Source organism: Indicator indicator, chromosome 11, assembly GCF_027791375.1.
Source record: "Indicator indicator isolate 239-I01 chromosome 11, UM_Iind_1.1, whole genome shotgun sequence".
In the NCBI taxonomy this organism is placed as follows: Eukaryota; Metazoa; Chordata; class Aves; order Piciformes; family Indicatoridae; genus Indicator; species Indicator indicator.
The window spans coordinates 8262096-8287830 of NC_072020.1; the positions used below are offsets into that span (position 1 = coordinate 8262096).

The 25735-nt window shown below is 41.5% G+C and overlaps 1 protein-coding gene across 1 annotated transcript in view; it reads right to left on the bottom strand.

Moving 5' to 3' along the window:
• Positions 1 to 2630: 2630 nt before the first annotated feature.
• TRIM71 (tripartite motif containing 71) overlaps positions 2631 to 25735 on the bottom strand; it is a 52415-nt gene continuing 29310 nt past the window's right edge. Inside the window, exons 2-4 of the mRNA XM_054385086.1 lie at positions 15443 to 15610; positions 5817 to 5951; positions 2631 to 4082 (exon numbers count right to left, since the gene is read on the bottom strand). Of these exons, the coding sequence (XP_054241061.1) occupies positions 2631 to 4082; positions 5817 to 5951; positions 15443 to 15610 (1755 nt within the window). The remainder of the gene's footprint in view (positions 4083 to 5816; positions 5952 to 15442; positions 15611 to 25735) is intronic.

A 25735-nucleotide genomic window follows, 5' to 3' on the forward strand; every position in this document is an offset into this window, starting at 1 on the left:
GGTCAAGGTATTAAAAGACTCTGGTCAAGGTACGAGGAGACCTGGCATTTTTATTAAGACATGATAGGACAAATGCAAGGACACTGCAAACTAAACACTAAAGCTTTTTAAACCAGTTTTCTTTGGTATCTAGATCTTGCAGGCTATTAGTTTTCACAGTCCCAAGTTGCAACTAATTCTTGGACTGAACAAGACAAGTCAAACACATCTGTCACAGCTGTAGGCCACCCTCAAGAAGGCAGGCATGTATATAAGCAGAACTTGAAAACACTGAAGATAAACTAGCTCTTTCCCTCCTACCCACACTTTGAGTGGCCACAGAAATTTATGTGGATACCTGTCATTAAAAGATTATCCTTTAAAGACTATTTTTAAACTGTGCTGTCCTAAGCTTAAGTCTAACAGAAACACCCTGCTTTGAAGAGTTTGCTTCCTTGAGACTCTGGCTGAAAGGCAGCAGTTACTCTATCACATTTAGTTTAGGTGTTTTTTCCTCACCCTTCTTTTTCAAATGAGGTTCTGCCATCTCATCAATTTGTCTTTCTGGTCCCCTAGTTTAAGCCTCCTCTAAAATGGCAGCTATCTTGTCTGCACACATCATCAGGATTTCTACAAAACCCAGAAAGTTAACAGTCCTTGGAGGGGAAAAGCAGCAAGAAAGAAAGTGCACCTTGTGATTTCTCACAAACTGGTAAAGAGCCTTTCAGCCTCAGGTCACTCCTGTGCATGGTGGCTAGCAGAGAGATGAACCCTATCCTTGGAGGATAGTTAAGGCTTTTCAGACTTTCTGATAATGACTGTGTTTGTTTCAGAGATCTTTTCTTGCAAACAGCAAGGAAAATAAGATGGCATTTCCAAGCCTAGGAGTACTGATACATGAATATTTCCATTGCAGAGATAGAAAAGCCCTCTGTTCCCCATGTTAACCCTATTCTTGTTTGCCACCAAAGGCCTTATCGAGAGGGTGAAGCAACAACTCTGTAGAGACCATATCTGCATTAACAGCTAAACTGGAATGCAAGAAACTGAAGAATAAACCCAAATATTTCCTGGGACTCCAAGTAACATTTTGCTAGAAATCCCTATTCTCAAAAAAAAAAAAAAAAGTTTCTGCTTCTCAGAAAAGCTGGTTTTATATCCCTGAAACGGCTAACTTCCCCCTGCCTCCAAGTTTTTAAGGATTATATACATTTATTTTATACAGAATTCTTTGGTACTGCCCTGGAAAAGAGGCAGAGTTTCACCTTGATGCAGTTTGCCTTAACGCTAGTACTGGTAAATTTTCACTCAGATCTGTAGCAAAAGACACACAGAACTACAGTTCCACCTCACCCGAAAAACTACAGCAGACCTTCCTGAATTTTTCAGGTCCAGCTCTTTGGGGAAGCCAGAAGATGAAAAACATTTCTGTCATGATAGTTTTTGCAATCCTCTTTAAACACAAACAAACAAAAGAAACCTGTTGACTTCTCCAAAACACACCCTGAATCGCCAAAGCTGTGCTTATTTCTTACTTTCACTAAAAGGTACCACTTCTAACAAATCCATCAAACATTATTCCCTTAACATCTAAAGGGAGGGGAAAAAAAAAAAAAAAAAAGAAAAGAGGCAAGCTAGTAATTTCACAATGAAGTAAATCAAAAGGGTTTGATTCTCCCTCTTTCAATGCTCCTTGTAACCTCTTCTGTTATCCAGATCAGGTACGCTGATAAAAGAAACAGTAACTTTGAAAACAACTAATATAGCTTTCAGGTGAAAAGGGTAAAAAGAAATACTAAAGATAGGATATATTTAAGGAAGCTTTTCATCTAAACTTCAGAACGACTGCACTAAGCCACAAAAATGAACAATTTGGTTTAAACTTAAAAGATTTTGTGCATTTTCATCATCGTTACTTTGTGCTGTTGGATTACTCTGTTTCAAAGGAAAAAAAAAAGAAAGAAAAAAAACAGAAATGCCAAAAAGATGCAAACTTGCTCTTCCTGACCAGTGAATCCCACTCACTTTCACAAAATGTTCAAAATCATCTGGGAACAGCACGCTCTGCTCACCAGTAAATCAAACACACCGAGGTATAAAAAGGAGAACAGGAGAAAGTTCTCTGCTGCAGCAGCAATTAAAAAAAAACCAAACAAAACAGAAACAAAACCCCACAACCCCCCAAAAAAACCCCAAAATCAAACAGGAGTCCCTCCCCTCCCATATCCCCACCCACTGAACTGCAGTATGGTCAAGAACACAAATTCTTTACAGACACCTACTACCATTTTCCCCATTAAAAGAGTTACATAGAGCCTTTTTTTTTTTTTTGGCTTAGTCTAACATAATTCACCACACAAAGCACCTAATGTGCACAGCAACACTTGTTTGTGCATGAAACCCCACCGGGGGAGAGGTAAAACATTCTGAACTGCGAGTGTGTGGGGATGGGGAGGGGTGAGAAACCTGGGAAGGAAGGGAGGACGATGAGGTAGATAGAATTTAACTTTACAGGCTCACTCCCTGCAGAAAAAGATAAGTACATTCATCTGTAAAAAAATTAAAGATGAGGTAGGTTTGAATTAACGTTGTATTTTGTTTTCTCTTAGAAGAATTTCCCTGAGACAGTTTCTTCCTAATTCAAACACCTATTAGAAGACAAGAATTCGATTGTTTCCAAAGTCGACCACCACAATCATGCCATCAGGGGTGATGGCTATACCTGAAGGACGGTCCATCTGACCGAAGCCGCTTCCCTGAGTGCCAAACTTGCATAAAAAGCTACCATTTGACTCAAATATCTGCACCCGGTGGTTCCTGGAATCAGCCACGATAATGCGCCCCTCTTGATCCACCGCCACTCCCTGCGGGCGCAGGAACTGACCGTTCCCGGTACCTTCCGAGCCCAGAAAGCGCGCCGACTGGCAGTCCGGATGGATGACCAGAAGGCGATGGTTGTTAAAGTCTGTCACTACCAAGTGGCCCTCATGATTGAAAGTCACACCTCTGGGGGAATCAAAGTGCTTCCAGAGTGCCCCTTCGAAGCCGTACTTATTCAGAAACATGCCGTCAGGCCCGAATAGCTGAACTCGATGATTCCTGGTGTCAGAGACGAGGATCTTGCCCTCTGCATTGACAGCCACGTCCCACGGATAATTGAACTGCCCGTTCTTTGTTCCTTTCTCCCCAAACTTCAGAATGAACTGCCCCTCGAACGTGAAGATCTGGATGCGATGATTGTCCTTGTCAGCCACGACGATTCTGCGCGAGACATCGCAGGCCACGCCAGCAGGGCGGTCAAACTGCCCCGGCCGGGAGCCCAGCGTGCCGAACTTGTGATGGAAGGTCCCGCACGGTTTGAACACTTGGATGCGATTATTGCTGCGGTCAGCGACGATGATGTAGCCTTCTTTGTCTACGCTGACTCCCCAGGGGCGGCAGAGTTTGCCATCGCTGTCTCCCTCACTGCCAAAGGAGAGCCCTGGCAGCCCAATGCCTATATAGCTGCGACCAGACTTCACGATGACTTTGAAGGGGCTGTTCTCAATGTGTTGGTTGCACATCATCACAGACAGCAGGTGTTCTCCCTCCAGCTGTGGACGGTAGCTGACCAGGTAGGTCCCATTCTGCTGATCACTGATGTCTGCCCCGAAAAGGTTTCCATCTGGGCCCAGCACCACTGCAGAGATCATGTCACCTCCTGAAAGGCGAGGCTCCCCATCGTGATCATACCCTATTACTGTGAAAGAGGCCACTTTGCCCTGCAGTGCACGCTTGAGGCCTTCCCCAGCGGCTTTAGTGAGAGGAGCAAAAGCCCCACTGCTGACAAAACCCATTGATTTAATGGCCATATACAATGCCTGGTCAGGGGGAGTGAACATGATCCTGTCATCTTCCTGTGGCTGAAGAAGGCCTCGCACGTTCTTCAGCTCCTGCACCTGAGCCAGCATGCGGTCCCGGGCCAGAAGAATATCCATGGTACGACCCTCCTCCAGGACCTGCTGAACAGCACTAATGGTGTTGTCCAGTTTATTTAGGTTCTGACGTAACTTTTCAACTTGCAAGTAGAGTGACTTTGCCTTGACTTGGCGAATCTTTTCCACCTTCAGGAGATGAGGGAGGAGAAAAACACACATCAGGAAAGACAACCATAACACAGAAACATTTCCTAACGTTGCTCTTCACAAAAATCAGTTGTGCGATTATTGCAGCATGTCAACACAGAACTGCAGAACAAGCCCCTAAAAGCCATGACGTAGAGAAGCAGAAATTAAGGTATCTATCCAAATTCAGGATTATTAATCTCTCCCATTCCCCAGCAAAAAATCTTACATTCTTGCTCTGCAGATCTGCTGTATCACCAGTGTTGTTTGAAAGCAAGAGTCACTTGCTTACTAGCTATTATTTGCTTCCTCAAACACTGTTCTATCTTCTAGGTGCAAGGTACTTAGACTCCAGGGAAGACAGAGGGTTACTGCAGGCTCTCAAAAAGAAAAAAAGCAGAGGCTGAAGCTTCTCTAAATCAGAATCGAGACCATCTTCAGAAAGCAGGCTGCTACCACTCAAAGCTGAGGCTAAAGCACATGGTCTCTTGTCATTCCCCTGCCTGCCAGAACTGTTTTCATATGACTGGGTAATACCAGACATCTGTCTCCAGGGATTTGTAGAGTCCAATTGCTTTAGTATTTTATTGGAAGTACTGTCAATCATGCCAGGCTAATGCTTTACAACAAGATGCTTCATAATTTCACTTCAAACGACTCAAAGTTGTTGCCAGTCCCTGCTTGGGGGACTGAAACAAAGTAAGGCCAGTTTATTTGTAACTATTTTATATAAGCCTGTGTTTATCTTTACTTGTGGGGAACAAAACCCAAACAAAATACCAAACAAAAAACACACCACAAGAAAACAAAACAAAGCCCAAAAAAGGCAAGAAATCTGACACTTTGCCATATGCTCTAAAGACACCTGCCTTGCACAACTGACATGTAATTGCTTACTTGTTGCAAAAATACGTTTCCTTATAACCAAATACCAGCAATGCATTTTAATGAGGGACAACACTCACTGTCTGAGGACTCCTTGGTTCTACACTGACTAGAGAACAGATGTACAAACATGCTATTTCATGTCAGTTAAGGCATACTTTTTTTAAAAGTCAGATATTTCCTCCATTAGATTTCCAAGAAAGATTACTCCAATATCACATATGCATCCTGGCTGAAGAGAGTACAGGAGTTTGGGACTGTGCAGATACTCTTGCTGGAGACTTTTGTGTATTAGTAAAAAAACCAAGTCAAACCACAGAGGGACACCACCTTGAAATGTGAATAAAATGTGGTTTAGGTGTAGGGATAATAGAAGTCAATCTTGCAGAATTTCTAATAGTCTTTCTTAGAAAGGACACAGCATAAACAGCTTTGCTCCTTTCCTTTGTTTGAGAAGTGGACCAGGTAAGGAAATCCACATACTACATACCTCAGTCTACAGCAACATATTTAAAGTGGTTTTAAAGGCACTCTTTAAACAAGGTGTTCAAAGGTGATCTCCTCGCCAGCCAGCTCAGAGCTGGGGAGCCAGCAGAGGGAGTGCCTACACAACTCGTGTGAGGAGCAGGCAGCAGTCCCTGCAGAAACCCAAGCAGCTTCGCAGATTAAGAGAGATCCTCAGCACAAAGCTAACAGGGGCCAGCATCCTGCCACCCACAGAAAAATGAGTTCACAGTAACCTGTTGTGATTCAACATAGTGTTCCTTGGGAGGGTACCAGTTAAAAATCACATTTTCAGTTTGAAAAGGTACTTCTCAGCAGTTCAAACCACAAATGTAAGGTGCATACCTTCCAGAGCAGCTCACACTCCCGCTCTTCCAAGGCCTTCTTGTGTCTAGTAGTCACTGCTTTGACTTCAGATTGTACCACCTTCGCTTTCATCTCAACCTGCTCTGCCACAGTCTGGGCCTGCTCAATGCTTAGCTGGGGAGAACAAAAAATAAACAAAAAGACACTTAGGGCTTAACCAAACCAATCAGAAGTGCATCAGAAGACTGCTGCTTACATTTCACCAACCTTCAGCTGAAGGCAAAGTGACAACTCTTGGGTTTTTAACTAGGTCTTAACACATCAGAGCCTGAAAACTGACATAATTTTTTAATGCATCCATTATGTGGAGTTTACACCTTAGAGTGAAGGGTACTTTCACTGGACCCTTCAATTCCCTGTGCAATTCCAGCTAGCATGCACTTAAAACAAGGTACTTGCACAGAAGATTCATCCTTGTCCTACATACAGAAAACCCAGTTTGTCTTGTCTCCCAAAACAGTTCTTACCACTGTTGTGTGATGGTTCTGCTTCTAGTAAGAAATTATACTAGAGAACAGACATTTATCACTGTATCTGAGCTGCACAGAAATACCCCCTAATAGAATGTGAGGTTAATCAGTTTCAAAAGAAAAAGCATTAATATAGTTATTCACAACTTGGATAGAGATCAAATTCCAATAACTTTGTAATACTAGTATTTAAAAAAAACATTTTGTAGTAGTGTTCTGCAAGTATGCAGAATGTATCTGGAAGGAACAAGTCTTGAATCCTCAAGTTTCCTTGAAAAACCCTTTTCAAACTGCTCCTATTTTCACAAAATATTACAGAAAAGGGCATAAAAATCAAGCAAGATGAAAAGCAGGCAAGTCTGAAGAATCACGATTCTTGGTGGAAAAATGTTCAATAACACCTTTTCAACACCTCTGTCATACAGTGAGCCAGCATTAACATGCAGATAAGGTTGTGAACCTTTAAGATGTGAAAAAGATAGTAGTTTAGTTATAAAAATCTAGAACAAAATGATGGTCTGAGAAAGTATTTAGCCTAAAAAACAGAAAGCTGAAGGGAGGGTGCAAAGAGGACAGAGCTAAGCCATTTTCAGTGGTGCCCAGTGTCAGGACAAGAGGCAATGGGCACAAACAGAACCACAGGAGGTTCCCTCTGGACATTAGAAAACACTTATTCACTGTGAGGATGGACTGGGTGTAAGCTGCCCAGAGAGGCTGTGGAGTGTCATTCTTTGGAGATATTCAACAGCTGTCTGGACACGATAGTGGGCAACTGGCTCTAGGTGACCCTGTTTGGGCAGAAATGTTGGACAGGACCTTCAAAGGACCCTTGCATCTTCAACCACCCTGCGAGTTGGTAAGTGTACCGTCAAGCATTTACTTATTTCTCTTTTCATAAGCTTGACACATTAAGATTCTGAAGATAAAACACTAAACAGACACAAGACTTCTAAACCCCTACCAACACAGTACACAACTGCCCCAGAGCAGTTCCAAAGAAAATATATATAAGCAACTTAATGCTGCAAGTTGTTGAGAGCTGATAATGTAACTCAAACTCACCTTCATTTTCTGTATTACATACTGAAAGCCATGAAAAGAGCCAGAAGCATTTGTTTTTAAATATTGTATTTTAGACAGACTTTGCAATGCCTTGCCCTCATGCTGGTCTAAGTCCATGCAGAACTTGAGCTGTTTGAGACTAGGTAGCTAAGGAATACTCTGGCAAAAAGCATCTTTAATCTTTAGAAATACAGGCTTCATAAAATGTAATTAAAGGCTTTACTGTACATTCAGAGCCTTGTGGAAAATATCCTCAGCTTAATTCTACATATGAATATGCACCACCAATCTAAGAACCACCCAATGCAACAATCTATGAACTACCAACGTGCTCCAGCTTTGTCTAGGAAGTCAGGCAAGGCTTTTTGTTATCTTTCATGGAATTAGCTGTTGAGTGTTTTTCAGGTCTGATCTGGCAAGTTCAACAGCATCGAGTTTGCATCAACAATGGGAAAGCTAAAACATAAAAATAGAAGTATACTGTTACTTAAACGTTTTCATTCCATGTAGTTATTTTAAGACAGCTAGTCTGAATTAGATATATCCTTCTGGGTCACATAAGGAGTAGAGAACTGCTATTACTCTCTGGAGACAAGATGAAGACATTTCTGACCAAGTCAGACAAGGCAATGTTTCTGACCTTTAATTCAAGAAAAGTGTGCAAGCTAGTAGATGAAAATAGGAGTGCTGCTCTCAGCCCCTGAAGCACAGGGCTCCCTAAGATAGGCTTGCCTTTCAGCTCTTACTCTGAGGCAACTCCCAGGCCAGAGCCACATTTCCTACTTTCTAAACAGGAAATGTCTTCAAATTCATGGAAAGCCTACATATCCCAGTCCCACTGGAGGCAGACCTGACCTGCCTTCACACAAAGCTCCTAGCTGATAAATTTGGCTCAACACTTCGACAGAAAGTGAAAAAAAAAAAAAAAACCCTCATTACAACTAGCAAAGCAGACATGAAGTCACAACCAGCCACAAGATAAAGGATTCATAAAAGCCATTAGATCTTGGTCCTAGTGGGAAGAGTCTGTACATAAGAATATCTTGCCTCTATCATCTTTATTTTAACACCGAAATACAGAACCAGCTTCTACTGCAGGGCAAAGGTATGTATTTCTTCCTAAACAAACCAGGATTCTTGTCAAGTACAGCAAAACACCCTCTCCTTGAGAAATGTTAGGCACACCAGGTTATCCACTCATACTCTCATTCCAGCAAGCACATCTGTGAAAGCAGGCAAGTCTTGGTTTATTTGTCTGAGCTTTCTGTACAGCAGTACCCTTCAAGACAGTGGTCTGGGTATGTTTTCCTCACACCTTACAGCCAAGAACAATTTCAACTTTCCTCACAATTCTTCACTAAAACCAGAGTCCACCTTAGTAAGAACTCCATCACAACAAGAGAAGCTTCCCTGTAGATGCTGTGGTCTATCACCTGTAGAAACTGGTAGGGCAGGTAACTATACTTCATAGCACAAGGTTGCCTACCAACAACTTGAGTCATCATCTGGATTTATCTTTTCTTGCCTGAGCCTGAACAGATCAGATCAGTGCTAAGGCTCTAATTTTGTTGAGGATAGTACTGGTAAAGTTTTGCTAACATCCACATGACCCTGCACTCTGACAAAACAGGCTAGAACAGCCTAAGAAGGATGACCAGCATCAAAACATGTAGCAGTAGGCAGTGGTATGCCATGTGGGGGTAAAGAGCAAAACACAAGTATCTGAAATAACAGCTAAGAACTTTAAGTACAACTTTGTGAAGCCTTCTTTACATGGAAATACATTGTTCTCTTTGATGAATGCAAGATACCACAGCTCTACCATGATAACTTTCCCACTGTTCTGCAAGCATTTCCTGTGTAGAATTTCTCTCCAGGAGGTCAGCTTTTTAGGAAGCTTCTTAAGCAGCAGCATTGCATGGCATCTGGCCAGAGCATGTAATGTTTTTAACAAGAAATCTTTTTAAAGAAAATCAGCTTTTATGATGCTCTCTCTTCATGGTACGTCATAATTATTCCTGTGCTAGTGAATGAGATAGTCACTCAGTTCAGATGCCTGGGAAACAGAAGACAAGGCCTGTGGCTCAGCAAAGAACAGATTGGGTTACTGAATTTGAGATGCAGAACTGTTTTGTTTCCTGCTGTTGGCCAATATAGTAAGTCACTTATTTGCAGCTGTACCTATTCACCTGTGACATCTCAGGGGCCAAAAGATGGCCAATACTGCCATCTTTTACTGATGTCACCAGTGCCTTGCATTATGAAAATATAAAAGGACTCTGCAATGTATCTTGTAAAACTTCGGGGTTGAAACTGGCACTTCCAATCCCTCAGAGTAAAATTTACATAACTGTGTTTGTGCAGTAGTATGTTCCAGAGGGCCACAACAAAAGGAAACTTTGCACACAGAGCTTGCAGTGGGGGAGACAGGCATGGTTTTCACGAAGGAAAGTAATGCAGACATCCATTCCTATGGAGTATTTTAAAATAACACTCTAGAAATATCACTACTCCAAGTTTTTACTAGGACTGCTTTTTCAAATGACAAATCGTGATCAGAAGCATACAGGCCACACCACAGGAGAAATAAAAACCATTACAAAGCATTGTTCTGATGAACTACAAACAAGAACTGCAGAGCTACTGTAAAGGTGCTGTTGCCCTCACTGCATGGTTTCCACAGTCCTATACCCAACTTCAATCAGTATGTCCACAGCTATGTCCACACACAGCATTATTTAAAGAGGCTAACTCAGTTCTCTGAAACAGCAGAGCCTGTTAGACCAGAGGCTGAGCCATGATCCTAGGTTATATAAATTCAGTTCAGAAAATTGTCCATTTGAGCAAATGGCACAACTAGCACTAAGACAGGCACAGGCTGCTGATGGTAACTGCACTGCAACTCATCAAGATGAGCTTGGATGAACTTTTAAAAGGTCCTTAGGATTTTTAATTCCACCCATCCAAAGATGGGAGTGAGGTATAATTTTTCAGACATTAATTCCAGTATTTGAGTTTGCTGGTCTTAAATCATTCGATGAAAGTGAAAACCTCTGGAGACAAAATTCAAACTTGAAAGCAAACTTAGTTTTCTTCAGAGGAATCCTTCCATATTTCACTGGTGAAGACTAGAGGTAACAGCTAAAGAATCTTAAATACACAATTCCCTACCTCAATATGAAGGATTTACACTTTAAACACTAAGGAATTTAAGAAGGTAATCCTACTTAAAGGAAAAAAAGCTTTGTGATGCATATTCTCTGGCAAATCCCTCTGTAGCTTTTAAAAGCACATTAAACACAGAAGACTATATTCCCTATATCTCAAATTAGCTCTGTTCCCCCAAATGAAAGTATTCCATCCACAGTCCCTTTTCAGTTCCTTACAGCAGCAAAAAGATAAAGGGCTGTCACAAAACTCTTCCAATGCATTACCATGGTTTCAGAGCAGAATAAGACAACCTGGACTAAATAGCCACCTTTATCCAGCACCAAGAACTGGGTATAAACTCTCTAATGTTCTTATACTAGAAAGATTCATTTGTAGTTCCTATACAAAGTACACTTGCAGCAAAGATATTAGAATTAACAAGCTTAGCAGTGGCTTTGCAGTAATGTTGTTGAACCTACAGCACAAATCACAGTAGTTGGAGCATTTAAAGGTTTCAGTCTAAGAAGTGTAGCATGCTACGAAGAAAAGTTCTCACATAAAGAGAAATGTAAAAAGAAGCTCTGATGGAGGCTAGAGGCCAGGTTAATTCATATCAAATTGGCAATAAAAATCATCAGTTTTTACTGCAAGTATTGACTTTTTGCCTACAGTTTTAGGCAAAACAGTGGTTTGGACAGTAAGATAATCAAATCCATCTTCTCCAGTAATCATCTGCTCATGTGCTATACGAAGGAACTCACTAAAACACAACACAAAACAGTAACTAGAAGCACAAAGGAATTCAACTTCTGTGGATAAATCCTACAGATTAAGAAAAACACAGTTAACTCCATTTTGTTTACAAAGCTTCCTTTCAGATTCTCAAACCTGCACATTTGACTTCAAAGCCACACAGAAGGGGCGCCTGAGCTAACTCAATGTGACAGCCCCAGAATGATCCCTTGCAGCACAGTGGTGCCATCCTTCTCAGGTATCGACCTCCCAGCAGCACACATTCATATGGCAACCCACAGGGAAGCTTCCACTGAAGGGCAGAGGCTGAAAGCAACAGATCAGCTTCCTCCTCTGGCTGGCCAAGTTTCTTACTTTTATTCTAGGGAAGGGAGATACTGTGTTAATCAACTTCATTTCACCTCCCCCACAATTCAGGAGAGAAGAGCCATTGCCTTAATGGATGACCTGCCTCACCAACCTCTAAGCCTTTCATGCTGGTAGATAAGAGAATGATTTCCCTGTAGGTCTTGCACATGACCAGTCTCACTGCATTCATTTAAATGTGGAAGTCTGCACTGTCAGACATGCCAGCAAAAACAACTATAGGCTTGGCTAGGAAGGAGAGTGTTTGTTTTCCAGCAAAACTACTTTTAAGACAACTGACACGAACAGATTGAAGTTGCAGTTGAACATGTTCACCTGGAAACTGCCCCTAAATGGGAATGAGCACTCAGTGCTTTACTGTTCTGCAAGTGCATTAGATTACACACATATACATACCTATATACAATTACACATCTATAGATGTATTTTAAGAACATGACATTTTGAAGAAGCCATCTATCACTCATCGTAACAGATTTACGTTCAGTTTGTGGCCCAGTCCTTGGAAAAAATTCTGAAAGAAGACAGCTAAGTGTGCACTTTCACAAGGTAAAACAAGGCAGCAGGAACAAGCTCCCCATATAGAAAGGCAGTAGAGTCTTGCTCTCCCTCCCATCCCATTAATCCAGGGTCAACTTTGGCTTTCATATCATCCCATGAATCAATTTAGATCTCTGAAAAGGCTAGGAAAGCATCCTAGCAATGAGGATAGCTTTCCACTAGGACAAGAAAGAGGTCTTGCAAGCAAAATTGTGTGTTTCTCCTCTGTTCCCTGTCATGTCCTTGTAGCACTCCAGAGTGAACCAACCAGGAGGCTGGAGCCAGTCAAAATGTTATCCCACAAAAAGCTTACCCCGTCAGCTGGATCAGTCCAACACTCAGGCACAAAAGCACAAGTTCTTGTGCTAGGGACAGGCTTAGAAACACAGGATTCAGGCCTGCACAGGCACAACAGAGGGAAGCAGGGGAAGCCTATATTGCTCCAGAAGCCCACTGACTAAAGATGCAAGCTTGCCTCTGCTGCCAGGCTTACCACTTCTTAGGCAGGACTTCAACTCCTTTGAAAAGTGATGTTTGGACTTCACAGAACTGACAGACTGCATCAGGCTTCAGTGGATCAAGAGGCTGAAATGCATCCCAACTGACAGCTTTTTTTTTAAAAGAAAAAAAAAAACCTCTGAAAAACAATCTTTCCTCCTAAGCTGCAGGAAGAGTTTAAATAAACATTTCTTCCTAAAAGCCTTCAACTTTGGTTAACCAGATACTCTCCAGCCAGTTGATTTCCTCCCTCCTGCAATGCCCTTCAAATTCCACCTTTTCCCCTTTACTCTCAACTAGCCCTCCTCATTCATCCTCAACACCTCATGCCAGAAAGCGATCACTTTCAGAGCCTATTAGGAGTTACCAGTACAGCAATATGAATCAGTCCCACCATTACTACACTTTATTACTTTTCAAGCCTCAAAGCTAGGGTTTATGTTCATCATATTGCACTAGCATTTGCCTGCTGACTGTTTCCAAACTCTAAGAACAGCACTGAAGCCAGTTTATTTTAATTTATGACTCTAGTGAGTTTGTTTTAAATTCATGCTGACATGCTGTCTCCTCCCTAGGATAAATATAAAGCTTCACAATCCTCATCCCAAGGACAAGGAAAGCTCTGCTCCATGAACACTTGCTTTTGCAGCAGGCTCACTGCATCAACCCTGGAGTCAGGCACCTCTGCTTTTAACTGCATCACATACTCTACTTGTGGCTGACACTGCTTAGATAGTAGCTGCCTGGAGCTGTACAGTCTTCCCATTCCTGCATATGCACACACAGATTATCAGCCCCTCAACTTTATCTTGCTTGCTCACTACCCTTTTATGGTACACTGGTACAGATTAAAACCCCACTAACCTAATAAAACAACTCAGTTCTTGAAAAGCATGGTTCATTTTACAAAATCTTTAACACGAAGTTGCCCAGTTCTACACTCTCCAAGACAGTCTCTTAACCTGGATGGATTCTAGCTAGAACAGGACAAAGCTGCACAAACTAAGTTCAGTTAAACTTCTTGTCCAAGTATATCTGTATCATCAAGCAGTCTGCTCACCACAATGACAGGAACCTACAATGTAGCAGCCAGAAGAAAACAAGGGAGGAATGAGTAAAGTAAACCCAGTATGAATTAAGCAGGCACAAAAGCACTCATGCAAAAGTAGCAGAGTAGTGCTCAATGACACTCTGCTCATTTCTACTTGGAGACAGTCCCTTCTCAGATGGTTTACCCACACCAGTTAGATGACTAAGACCTGGAGGTCAAAAGCAGCAATTTAATTAGTAACAAACAAGCCCTTGTCTAGGACAGCCTGGAGGAATTCTGAACACTGCACCAGTGAGGGGCTCTTCCTCCTTGCTCATTTTGGGGACACATGAAATGTTTCAGTATGGATACTGCTGAAGGGTCTCATGACTCAATTTAAAACACATCTTGGAAGAAGCTGATGTTTGCAGGATTCTGTCTAAGCACAAGTTTTATATTAGCTGTCCAGGTCCAAACACTTAGTGTTTGCTGTTCTATTGCAACAAGTTACTATCACAAGCTAATAGGAAACAATAGTCTGCTATCTATACCATCATAATACTTATTATTTCATTCTGCAGGTGCAAGGGAAAGAAAAGTTAGCTACTCCTGTCCCACTGGACAAGCTTAACTTTCTCATCTGCTAGAAACAAGAGACAATGGGCAGACAGTGGGTTTGTTTGGGGGTTGAATGTGGCTCTGGGCAACCTGATCTAGTGGGAAGTGGCCCCATCCATACCAGTACAGTTGGAACTAGATGATCCTTGGGGTCTCTTCCAACCCCGACAATTCTGTGATTGTTTGTACCATGCATGTATTGGGAAAGCACACAATTCAGAAAGTAAGTTTACTTCCTATACCTGGCATTCTACCAACATTTCCTCAAAAATAATAAATAAATAATAATAAACAAACCAAACTTAATCACATAGAAGTGGTGAGTTTCAGAATATTCAGGTCAAATCTAGTGTATCTGAAGTTAACAACTAGAAGGTAGTAGTGTGTGCAGTGAAGCTCCCTACTGTGCTTTCTTTCCCTATCCTGTTCTTTGCACCTAGGCAAAAACATTGCTTATATCATATAGTAGTTACTAAGTGTTTACATGTCCCCACAGATGAATTCCCTGTGTAAATGTCTTCTACAGTTCAAAGCACTGTGCTGCCTCCCTTCCAGTACTTGCCAAGTGTTTATATTTGCACCATAAAACATAGCTGAGGCAGAATGCAGTAATAGGCAGTTATAGCATGTGTGCAGAGTAATCCTTGTATGGACACAGCTCCACATCCTTGGCTCAGGCATATTAGAAGTTTTACACCAATCCAACAGGGGTTAGTATTTGGTGTGTCTTCAGTTTTGCCACTATCTGCAGTAGCTACAGCGCTAGATTCTGTACAAGCATTGCAGGTCAGCTCAAAATAAGTCTCAGTTGTAAATGCAAACCCAAGCTTGGCGTTGCCATACCACATCAGAGCTTTTTTGCAAAATTCCACATGCATCTGTACAGAGCTTCATATATATTGTGATTCACAGGACAAGATCGTGCTGCAAGAATGCAAAACACATAGCAACAGTTGGTTTTCAGCTCCAGAGCCACTTCAGTCATATTTGAGAGAACAAAAGGGGTGAGATGATTGACAGCAGAAGCAGTTTTTTTGTCTTGATCCCTTGCCCTGTAACAGGCAAGCTGTGGGGAAGAAGGAAGGGGGAATGAAATATTCCAATTGGGAGTATCTTACTTGAATTGCCTGTCGTCCTTGCTGAGCATCTGCCAGGAGCTGAATGGTGAGAGTCCTGGAATCCTGCAGGGCATCTTGGAGGTAGATAAAGCTGTGACCCACATGTCGCCCCATGGTACATTCCCGACATATGGGTACAGAACAGGTATCACAGTAGAAATGCAGGACCTGTAAGGAAAAAAACACAACCTGCATCACTATTGAATGAAGAATTCAAGACATAGTTGAGCCAGGACGAAAAGACAAGCAAACAACCCAACAGCTTGACTAGCCAAAGCAGGGGGTTGCAGGCACCATAACAGTTTCTTCCCAGAAAGCTCTGCATCATACCCTAACAGTTAGATGGAAGTGTCATTGTTTTCTTTGCAATACAATACTAGGAAGAATGTCCACATCAGCTCCTCTTAAGAGCGGAAGCCATCTGCCAACACTCACATATTGGAGATGTCATCTATGGCAAGTTTCAGGTGAAGACTTTTCCTGCATACATAAAGACCACATTCTAAGTGGATCATTTAATAATCACTGTACTGGAGAACTGCAGCACCAGCACATCCACCCCCTAGAAGGGGGTGGGAGAAATATGTGTGCTGAGAACCACCCTCTGTTTTCAAAATATAGAAGTCTTATGTTCAGGGTAGTGACTACATCAGGCAAGATCTCCTGTCAATCCCAACAGCAAAGCAAAAAGCCTCTCCTGTAACTGCTTCTATGCTAGCAATACTTAGAAATGCTTGAACTGGAAAAAAAGACTGGAACATCAGCATCTGAATGCTACAGTACAGTAAGCTGTGGGTAACCACTAGAACTCCATCCTATTCACAACACACTTAAACTATATTCAAATCACAATGAAAACCTTACACCAAGATGTTAGCCTAGAAGTTGGATCCATTGATCAGCTATAACTGTTCCCATTCCACCCAGTAGAGGGAAATAGCAGACAGAAACAGCACCTTCCCTGGAAGTGTGCTTCTTAAAGAGGCAAGCAACTGTTTTGTTTTGAAAGATGCAAGTGAAGAAGTTCAATCTGTACTCAAGGTCTTGCTCTGAACTATGCAGTATTTTTGTTAGAGTGTAATGTTAGAAAAGTCTACAGTACCCTGGGAAGAGTCAAAAAAATCCACAACACAGCAGCAAACAAGGTTTCATACAACCCATTTTTCCATCACCAGCTATTTGAAATCTACCTCACAGAAAGAAGGAAGAGCAGAACAAAGGCTGCGTAAGTCTCACAGATGTCTTCCAGCCACTCCCAAATCCCACTGCTTATGATACAGTACACAACATCCCCCTTTTGCTTCCCCCTCAAAAAGGAGGACAGGTGATTCCCCCAGATTGCCTATGCTGCATAAAGTGACATTTTAGGCTACTATAAGCACAACAGCTGAAGCAGTCTGAGTAGGTTCTCAAAGAGCTCTGTGTGTGTCTGAGCACACATGACAGATTATTACTAAAATCTTTTTCTTCATTTTTGAAGACTAACCATTGCTGTAGAGAAACAGACTTACGGTTTTGCTTTTATTTGAATTCTAAACCCTGCAGCAAAATCTCAGGTCTTCCATATAAAGCTGCCTTGGCTCTGAAATGCGTTATTCAAATGTAACTTCCTTGTCTTTACACTGTGGCTATCTAAATATGGATATGATGTTCACTTGCTCATACAATTCTGTAATTTTGCTGTTGAAATTACAGGGAATGTTTATTACATGTTGCTGAATGACTCCACTTTAAATAACTGAGAAGCTGAGAGAGAATGAAAACCAAGACAGGGTATCAAGTTAAGTCATATGAATCTGATAAACTTAAACATACAGAAAGGATTTGGGGCCTCCATCAAGCAGAGCAGCTGAAAAGTATAAAAATGATGACCATATGAACAGAAGTCCAGAAACAAGTTGTATCTGTTACTAGTCCTTCAAAACAGTCAACACCAGAAGCAAAAGCTCAATGTAACACAACACATCAGTCCTGTCACTCAGGCACTCCTGCTGCAAGTTAAGAGCACCACTGGTACAGTCCCCCAGCTGTTCAAACCAAAGATAACCAAGTTTAAGCTGTTCAGTTGCCTCTTGCCAACCACTAAAATGTGTGGGAAAACATCATTCCTGAATTCAGAATGAAGAGAGACAAGAACAACAATCTCATTTCAGAAATATGCAGATCACACAGGACACAGCAGTGGAAATTCCTGGGTAAATACTAGAGAGCCATTGATAAAGCCTCATACTTGCTTCTTACTAAACAAAATGGTGAAAATAACCTACATTTAAATCTGAGGCCAAAAAAGTTAACAGATTTGGGCAAAAGTTAGTAGACAGTGATGGACCCATCTCCATCATTTCACTTGTTTAAAACAGATACCTTTAATATACACAGGAGAAGCACAAATGCCTAATCCTCCCTACAGCTCTGAGCAAGGAAGTGAACTAGCCACCAGCAGGGTCAGTCAGCTTCAAGATTGACTGGGAAACCCACAGAAAACCCTTTCTGGACAGACCACAACAGAATCCCCAAGTCTGGCAGTGGTACACGGCCAATTCTCCTGTGGTGAATCTCACATACACGCTTTCAGGAGCACCCAGCAGGCTGTAGGCACATCCATCAGCTCTACCTAGCAGTAGGGCCATCTCCCAAAGAATTAAACTGGACAGTATCTTGCTGTGCAGAGTAGAGCAACAAGGGAGATTTGTGCCAGCTGGGCTGAGCTTGGAGCACAGCATCCAGCTTGTCTGTGCTTGCAACCATAACCAGCCATTTATTGTTAAACTCAAGCCTGCTCACATCCCAGTCCCTAGGTCATAGCCACAAAGGTCACACACTTGATAGATTAAGTTTCTATGCCTGTTTCTAAATAGAATAAAGCTGGAAAAAAAAAAGTCAAATCCCCAACCTTCAACAAGGAATTCCCTGCAAAAAGTTCACATCAACAATGTAAGTAAGGCAATACATGAGTGTTTTTTCAATTCAGGTTTGATGCACTAAAAGATTGGCAGAGCCTACCTCTTCTTCCAGTTTCACCAAATGGAAAAGGCCACCCCACATTTCAGTTGCACTGTTAATGAAGCAACATATGCTTTATTATCCTATGCTCATTATACCCTATTATATCCTATGCTCATTATACAAGACTGGTCAGGCAGGGGTAGTGGAAAGGAAGGGAAGAGTAATACTGAGTCTTCCAAAACAGAGATCAGCTTGTGATACTCATCCAGACAAAAACAAACAAAGCCAAACCCCCAAAACAAACCAACAAAACAATCAAAATACACACAACCAAAAAAAAAAAAAAAAGAAAAAAAAAAAACAACCCCAAACAAAACCCAACCAAACAAAAAACCCCCAAAAAAACCAACCCCACAAAACCCAAATAATTAAAAAATACCTCCAACAATAAAATGAACAAAAAACCTGCTACATAAAACAAGGGAAAAAAAACAAAAACCAAACAACTTAACACACAAAACACAGTACTTAATATCTTAAAGCATCCCCTCTGCTTTCTGAAGGGGTAGAGATGATGCAATCAAAAGCTGTAAATTACTGTCTAACTTGTTAATTTCACTGTTTTCCCCAAGGATGAAGAACTGTTTTATAAGCAAGTCTTTTTAAAAGAACCACTTCACTGTGTAACTATTTTAGAATTCCCACCAAAATTAAATGAAGTCAGAAGCAAAACGGGAATAGTTTTTCAAGATAGTTAAAAGTGATTTATTTTAAAGTAAATCAGCTAGGGGTTGATTATTTCCCAAACAGGAAATATTTCCTGAATTGGTGGCATACAATTTTAGACACAAAACAATAAAGGGAGCCTACTTCAATTTAAACAAAATCAGTGAACCATATTACCGGGCTATTCATCTTTTACAGCCACGGCAGCCCAAGGAGTACAACAGCAAGGCCATAAATGATATTGCTTCAGGAAAGGCTGTACAGTGCACTGTAAAAACATTTTACAACAGCAGGAATTCCTGGGTGTCGCTCTCCCCATTTTTTGGTCCATCTGCTTTCAAAGGGGGCAGGGGGATGGGCGGAGATGTTGTTAAATGTCCCCTGGGACTGCACAGCAATCAATCATCATCTGATGAATGGCCACTAAAGTTAAACCCTGACCCCACTCCACAATTCCCACACCAGCCCTCCTCTCTCCTTACTGCTGACCAGCTTCCAGCATGTCCCCCTCCCCCCACAGCTTCCCCCACCTTCCAGGGCTCACCAAAATTTCCCAAATACCAAGCCCAGACAAAAGCAATGGAATGTAGTAGGCACCATGACAGGGGAGAATGCAGCAGAAACAGCATCTCAGGAGGCCTGTCCTTAACCTGTGTTTAAATAAATGTTCCTTTCAGCAATACTCACAGTGCCTTTCTCCTCCCAGCCTGCAAACACCCGATTTCTCCTTTCAGAGCACATTTAATAGCATATATATACATGCAGATGTTAAAGCATGTGGAATCCAGCCATATTCAAGCATTTTTTCCTGTCATGTTTCAGTGTCTTGTACCAATTTTATTTAACCCTGCAGTGTTAAGAATAAACACAAGGTAGCAACACAGGGTCACATTATTTATAAAGAAATATGATGCTCTAAAAGCCTACCCTGTAATCTTAACTAACAATAAAATAAAATAAAAATCCAGACCAAACAGTAGCCTCTTGGTTTACACTTTTGGAAGAATTTCAGGACAACATTTGTAAATTAACTTGGTTTCAACTTATGACCAGAAAAATAAATTAAAAATCATACTGCCACAGTCAAAGTTTTCCATTACTAAACATGTTTTACTGTGTAGTTCCCTTAACTCACACACCAGTGGCTTTGTTAGGCACTGTGTAAGGCTTAGACAACTATGAAGTTCACATGAACTAGTTTTCCAATTAATTTTGCTCCTCCTCCCTCAGCACTGTTGAGGTTTTGCCTCCTCCCTGCGTGTAGAAAAAGCTGCTTCCCTGCATCGTGCAGGCAGAAGGGGTTTTCTAGTTTGGGGGGAGTTCTCTGTGTGTGGGTTTGGTGGTTTTTTTTGTTTTGTTTTGTTTGGGTGGTGTTCAGGTTTTTTGGGTGTGGGGTTTTTTTGTTTGTTTGTTTTTAAAAGCATATAAATATACCACCTAGGATGGCTGGTTCAGTTTGGTGCAGCAAACTGTTGCAAGCTTAAATGGAAAGAGGTAGCCCTTAGTTTCCATTTTAATACCAATTCATGATAAATAACTTGCTTCACATCAGAGCAGCATTCTAGGAACCTTAACTTCTGCACTAATCTAACTTGTGAAATTTAAGTAATATTAAAATAGAAGGTATGAGCAAGCCATGTGACACATACCAGAACTTAGTCTGTTTCCCAGTGTACCTGAAACTATTTTCCTTTCAGAGATACTTTCAAACTTTGTGTTTCTGTGTACCACTTAATGGTCAAGTTACCCTTAGAATCTGTGTTTTGACTTGATACTCTGGTGTAGAAGAGACAGGCTTAGCACAAGTTTTCCTCAGCATCCACTGGTAATTAGAAGCAGTACAACAACTCCAGGTGATCTCCACCTGGGAGAATTCTCAAAAATTCAGGTCAACATTAAATAATCCATTTTCTGCAAGAATATGGGCACTGTGATGCATGCATTACAGCCCTATGCGACATAGGGCATGCAGCACTCACAGGAAGTTGTATCGAGTGAGACTAGTGAAACTAATTTGCTATTTATTATCATCTTTGCCACTTGGATGAACAGAGAGAGGTTTTGGTCCATTTGCTCATCAAGTGCAAGAGGATCATTAAGCCCTTCTGTTAAATTCAGCTGGATTTTCTTGCCCTACCTGGAATAATAAAAGCACAGCTAACAGATAATTTTAAGACTCATTCAAGTCTGTTTGTAGAAAATAAAGCTGTGGTTCCACACACATTTTTCCCAGCAGTGTTAATACCCTTCCTTTCACAGATGCTCAAGTGGGTTTTGTCCCCACTCCAGTTTGAGTCACACAGGTATCTTTTGGCTGAGCACAAGGGAGGAGGAAGCTCACTAACAAAACCCCCAATGTAACCAGCACTTCTATGTGAAACCACACACAGCTCAAGGCTCTCATTTCACTCCACAGTTCAGCAGCTACTCTGAGGAAGCCCTATGCCTCCTGCCTTCCTCCTCTCCTCCCCTTCACTGTTCCTCCAGTCTCAGTTAAGAGATTGAGATCTTTAATCAAAAATCCTTTGCTGTTTGTAAATTATTTTCTATCAGATGACCCTGAGATCAGAATAGCAGCTTGGACAGCAGAAGGCAGAAATAATCCACAACTAAGGACATGGAAACATCTGATGACAATTACTTGATGGTCCTAAAGGTCTTTTCCAACCATAGTGATTCATGTGTGTGCAAATTATCATCTGAGCTACACTATTAGGCCACATGGTTCAGCTCTAGTACTTCACCAGGCTCACAGCTGAAAAAAATCACTGTACACCTTCTGGTAGCATTCATCAAGTTCTAACTGGAAGAACAGCATCCAACCTGACTTAAGACTGACAAGCTAAAGCAGACCAAACCAAAGAGACTACCATACTCTCAAAATCCTTGATGTTTTCCTTCAATTCTGCTACCAAGCCAGTAAAAACAGTTATCATTAGGTCAGTAATTATCTAGGTTAAAGGCAAAGGTTTGGTGGTTTTGGGTTGTGTTTTTTTTGTTGGGTTTTTTTTTTTTTTTGTTGATGGTTTAGTTTTATAAGACAGTTCCATTAATTAAGTTTAGGAAATCCAGTGGATATTAACAGTCAGCTGGGAAAGGAGCAGAGACTTTAAATTGTCTGTGCAACCATAATTTGCACATTCAAAAGGACAATCAAGATACACTTCACTCTGGAGGCCACATTATTGCTACAGAGGTGCAACAGGTTAGGAGACAGGAAATCACATCTTTGACAAAGCCAGACTGGGAGGCAGCTGATCCTTAAAATTGCATCCTGTGTTTCAAGTTAGGATCTTAACTAAAATCTCATGCAATGACCATAGCTCCTGGTTATAACCACCCACCTGGAACTGCACCATCCCAAGCATTTCTCAGCAGCAGTACCTCCCTGCTCATCCACTCTAATATGAAGGGAGCCTTACACCACTCATCTGGACTCAGACTATCTCATCAGCTGGCTTCCTAAAGGCTCTTGGGTGCCAGGTAACTTGGCTAGCTGAACTAATTCACAACTACCTCAAGAGATTCTAGTTACTGGACTGGAAAGAACATCTCACATCCACGTAAATTCACTGCTCCAACTCTTCCTAAACAGGGCTGAAAACAAAAGCTTAATATTCTAATATTAATACTGAGGTGGCAGAGTTATAACTATCCCATGGTGGGCTATAATTACTGCATGATGGTTGGTTAAGTCTATGTCCTGCAATGTTCTTTTAAAGACATTGCTTGGGATCAGCATTTCTTGTTTTAAAAAAAGTCATGCCATCCGCTTCAGCACTAAAGCAGGTAAGTGGCTCCTCATGGCAAGATGCAACAGTATCAGCTGCTAGCAGATGACTCAGCCAGCAATGTCAGCTCTTCTACAGATTTCAAGAGGGTAGACCAGCCTCTCCCTCAACATGCAACCCATTAGCTGTTCAAATGCAGCTTCTCTGCTCAATCTGCATGACACAAGTAGCAATAGGGTGGGCATCTAAATATTCAAGCAAGCTAGTAGCCTGCTCTGGAAGGAGACAGTGGGTCAGGACCAAGTTCCACTTTCAAGCCCATCGGTCTAAGTCACTGCTGTTAAGTCCCCACACATCCTTTGCAGAGTAGCTCTTCAGTTCTCAGAAAAGCTAGCACCTCACAGTTCTCAGCCAAAGCTTGGCCATGATTTCACAACATTTCACATTATGTATAAATCACAATGGGTTGAAAATTGCTTTGCTAGTGTACATGGCATTTTGTTTGTTAGAGAACCAGCAACCTTCAACATCTCTACAAACTCCTTATGTAACACATTTTCCCTTTTCTGCACAGCACAGCTCAATGTTATAGCTTTTGGAATTTTTCCTTCTATGCACAGGAGGGATTAGAGCAGGAGTCAGGGTACACTCAAGGCTCCTAGAGCCTGCTCTGATTGAGTACAGGCCCTTACTCAGCTCCATGCTCTTCCTACACCACTTGCAGAGAGCACCACCTCCAGCCAGCTCCTTGGTGACTGTTGACCTTCACATAGAAAGCTGACAGCAAGGATGCTGTTACATGCCTTGCAAAGAAATACCTAGAAGTTTGTCTTAATATACTGTAAACAAACCTTATTCCTTTTGATTTCAGAGGGGGAGGGAGTAGAAAAATAAACCCTTAAGTTCCTAGATCTCATTCAAGGGCCAGCTAGCCCTCATGCCAAACATAAGCAATGTTAAACATCTTAAGCTGATAGACTGCATGCAGTTGACTAAAGTAGTTTCCTGATGCAAACCTTTTGTAGGATTAATTTTCTTACAGAGTTAATCTATAGTCAAACCACCACTACCCAAGAAAAATTTACTTTGGTGCAGATTCACATTAATATTCTTAGACAGCTTCTCTGGGGGTTTCAGAAATCCCATCAGGCTATACGTCCTAAATTCATATAGCTCAATTGTTAGGGAAATAAGGGGTATGAGGAGAAACAACATCCATAGAAACTGTGGCTTTATCTATTTTAACTGTGACAGATTCTGCTGTTTGGGGGGATTTGTGTGTGCTTGACAGGGGGAAGGTTGTGGTTGGTTTCAGGGGAGGGTGGGGTGGTGGTGATTGGTGGCTGTTTTTTTTTTTTTTTCCTTTTATTTTAAGCAATACTAGAAATCTTTTCTCAGAAACATACTCTTTGGAACATGCATTTGTTTGTTCTTCCACAGTGTAATGCTTCAATTAAAGGAAAAAAATTGCAAGTGCACATTTGAAAAGTCCCAGTTTAAGCACCATGTGAAGGTAGCCTGCAATTTAAACTAGAGTAGCTGGGGAATAATTAAAAAAGTAAGTATTAAAGAAACTAAGCAATTATGAATTCTGAGCCCACTCTACAGCTTTTCTAGTTGTTTCCCTTTCCTTGTGTGGCCTTACTGCCAATAATATAGGGGAAGAGCACAAGAACCCAGAGTCAAAACAACTAGCAGAGAACAGTGCTCAAGAGTAATAAATTCCAGATGAAGTAATGTTTTTATGGACATACCATTAATATAAAACCAGAAACGAGGTTGCACAACATCTTTAATCAATGCAGTCTATTTGGCTGAGGCTTCTCACTACAGATTATTTAAATAATTTTAGCAACATTACATAATCCCCACAGAATTTAAAAAACATCTCTTTAGATTGAGGATTTGTGTTAGGATGAAAGAAAATTATATATCATTTTAAACAAATTGCAAAGCCCTTTTAACAAAGATGGTTAACAATATACATTTAGCAAAAAAGAAGTATTTTGCATCCAACACCACCACTACTGGGACTGGCAATTCCAGTTTGAATTCAAGTGGTAGGCAAGATCAGTCCACATACTTGCACCATGACACTGCCCCTTCCACTTCCACTATGAGCTCTTCAACAGAGATTTGCCCAGTATTATACAAGCTAGTAGCACTACAGAGAGAGAAGTTACTGAAGAGATTTGGCTCCTTCCAATGACTTCCCCCCATGGCAAGACTTACATAAAGAAAAAAATTAAGTACATCTATCAGTTTTAATTAAGAAACAGAACCTTGGTGACCCTATGGCTGTTTAAACTACGAGAAGTAAAGACAACAGTAACAGAAACATGCATTGGAGCACAACCTGATTACCTGGGATACTACAGGAAGGAATTCCTCCCTCATGCATTTTCTCAGTAGGAAAATGCCCAGCTGGGCAAGCACATGAGGCAGACAGGGAAGGCAAATAAAGTCTCATCCTTCTCCCCCCACCACCCCCGCATTAGGCACTGCCTACTGCTGCAGCCTGGACTTCTGATGGAACAGTGCAGTTCTGCTGCTCCTCCCACTTCTGCCTCACCCCTGTCTTTTCTTCAGAGGAAAGCTGTATCAAGAACAGCCATGGTACTGAACCCCACCAGCAGGAGTTGCTATTTTTTTTTCTTTCCTTATTTAATTGTGAAACAACCCATGCCTATTAAACAGGTGCAGTAACCATCATCAAGTTCAGGTCAAAGTGAGTATGACCAGCATAGCATCTTCAGTAAACACAAGCGAGATGGCTGTCCAGGAACACTGACAAACTCATTGCAAGTGTTTTATGCTGCCATGTATTTAGTTAATGCTTATGCAGAACAAGATTTGTTGGAAACATCAAGGCAGCACTGAACTCATCCAC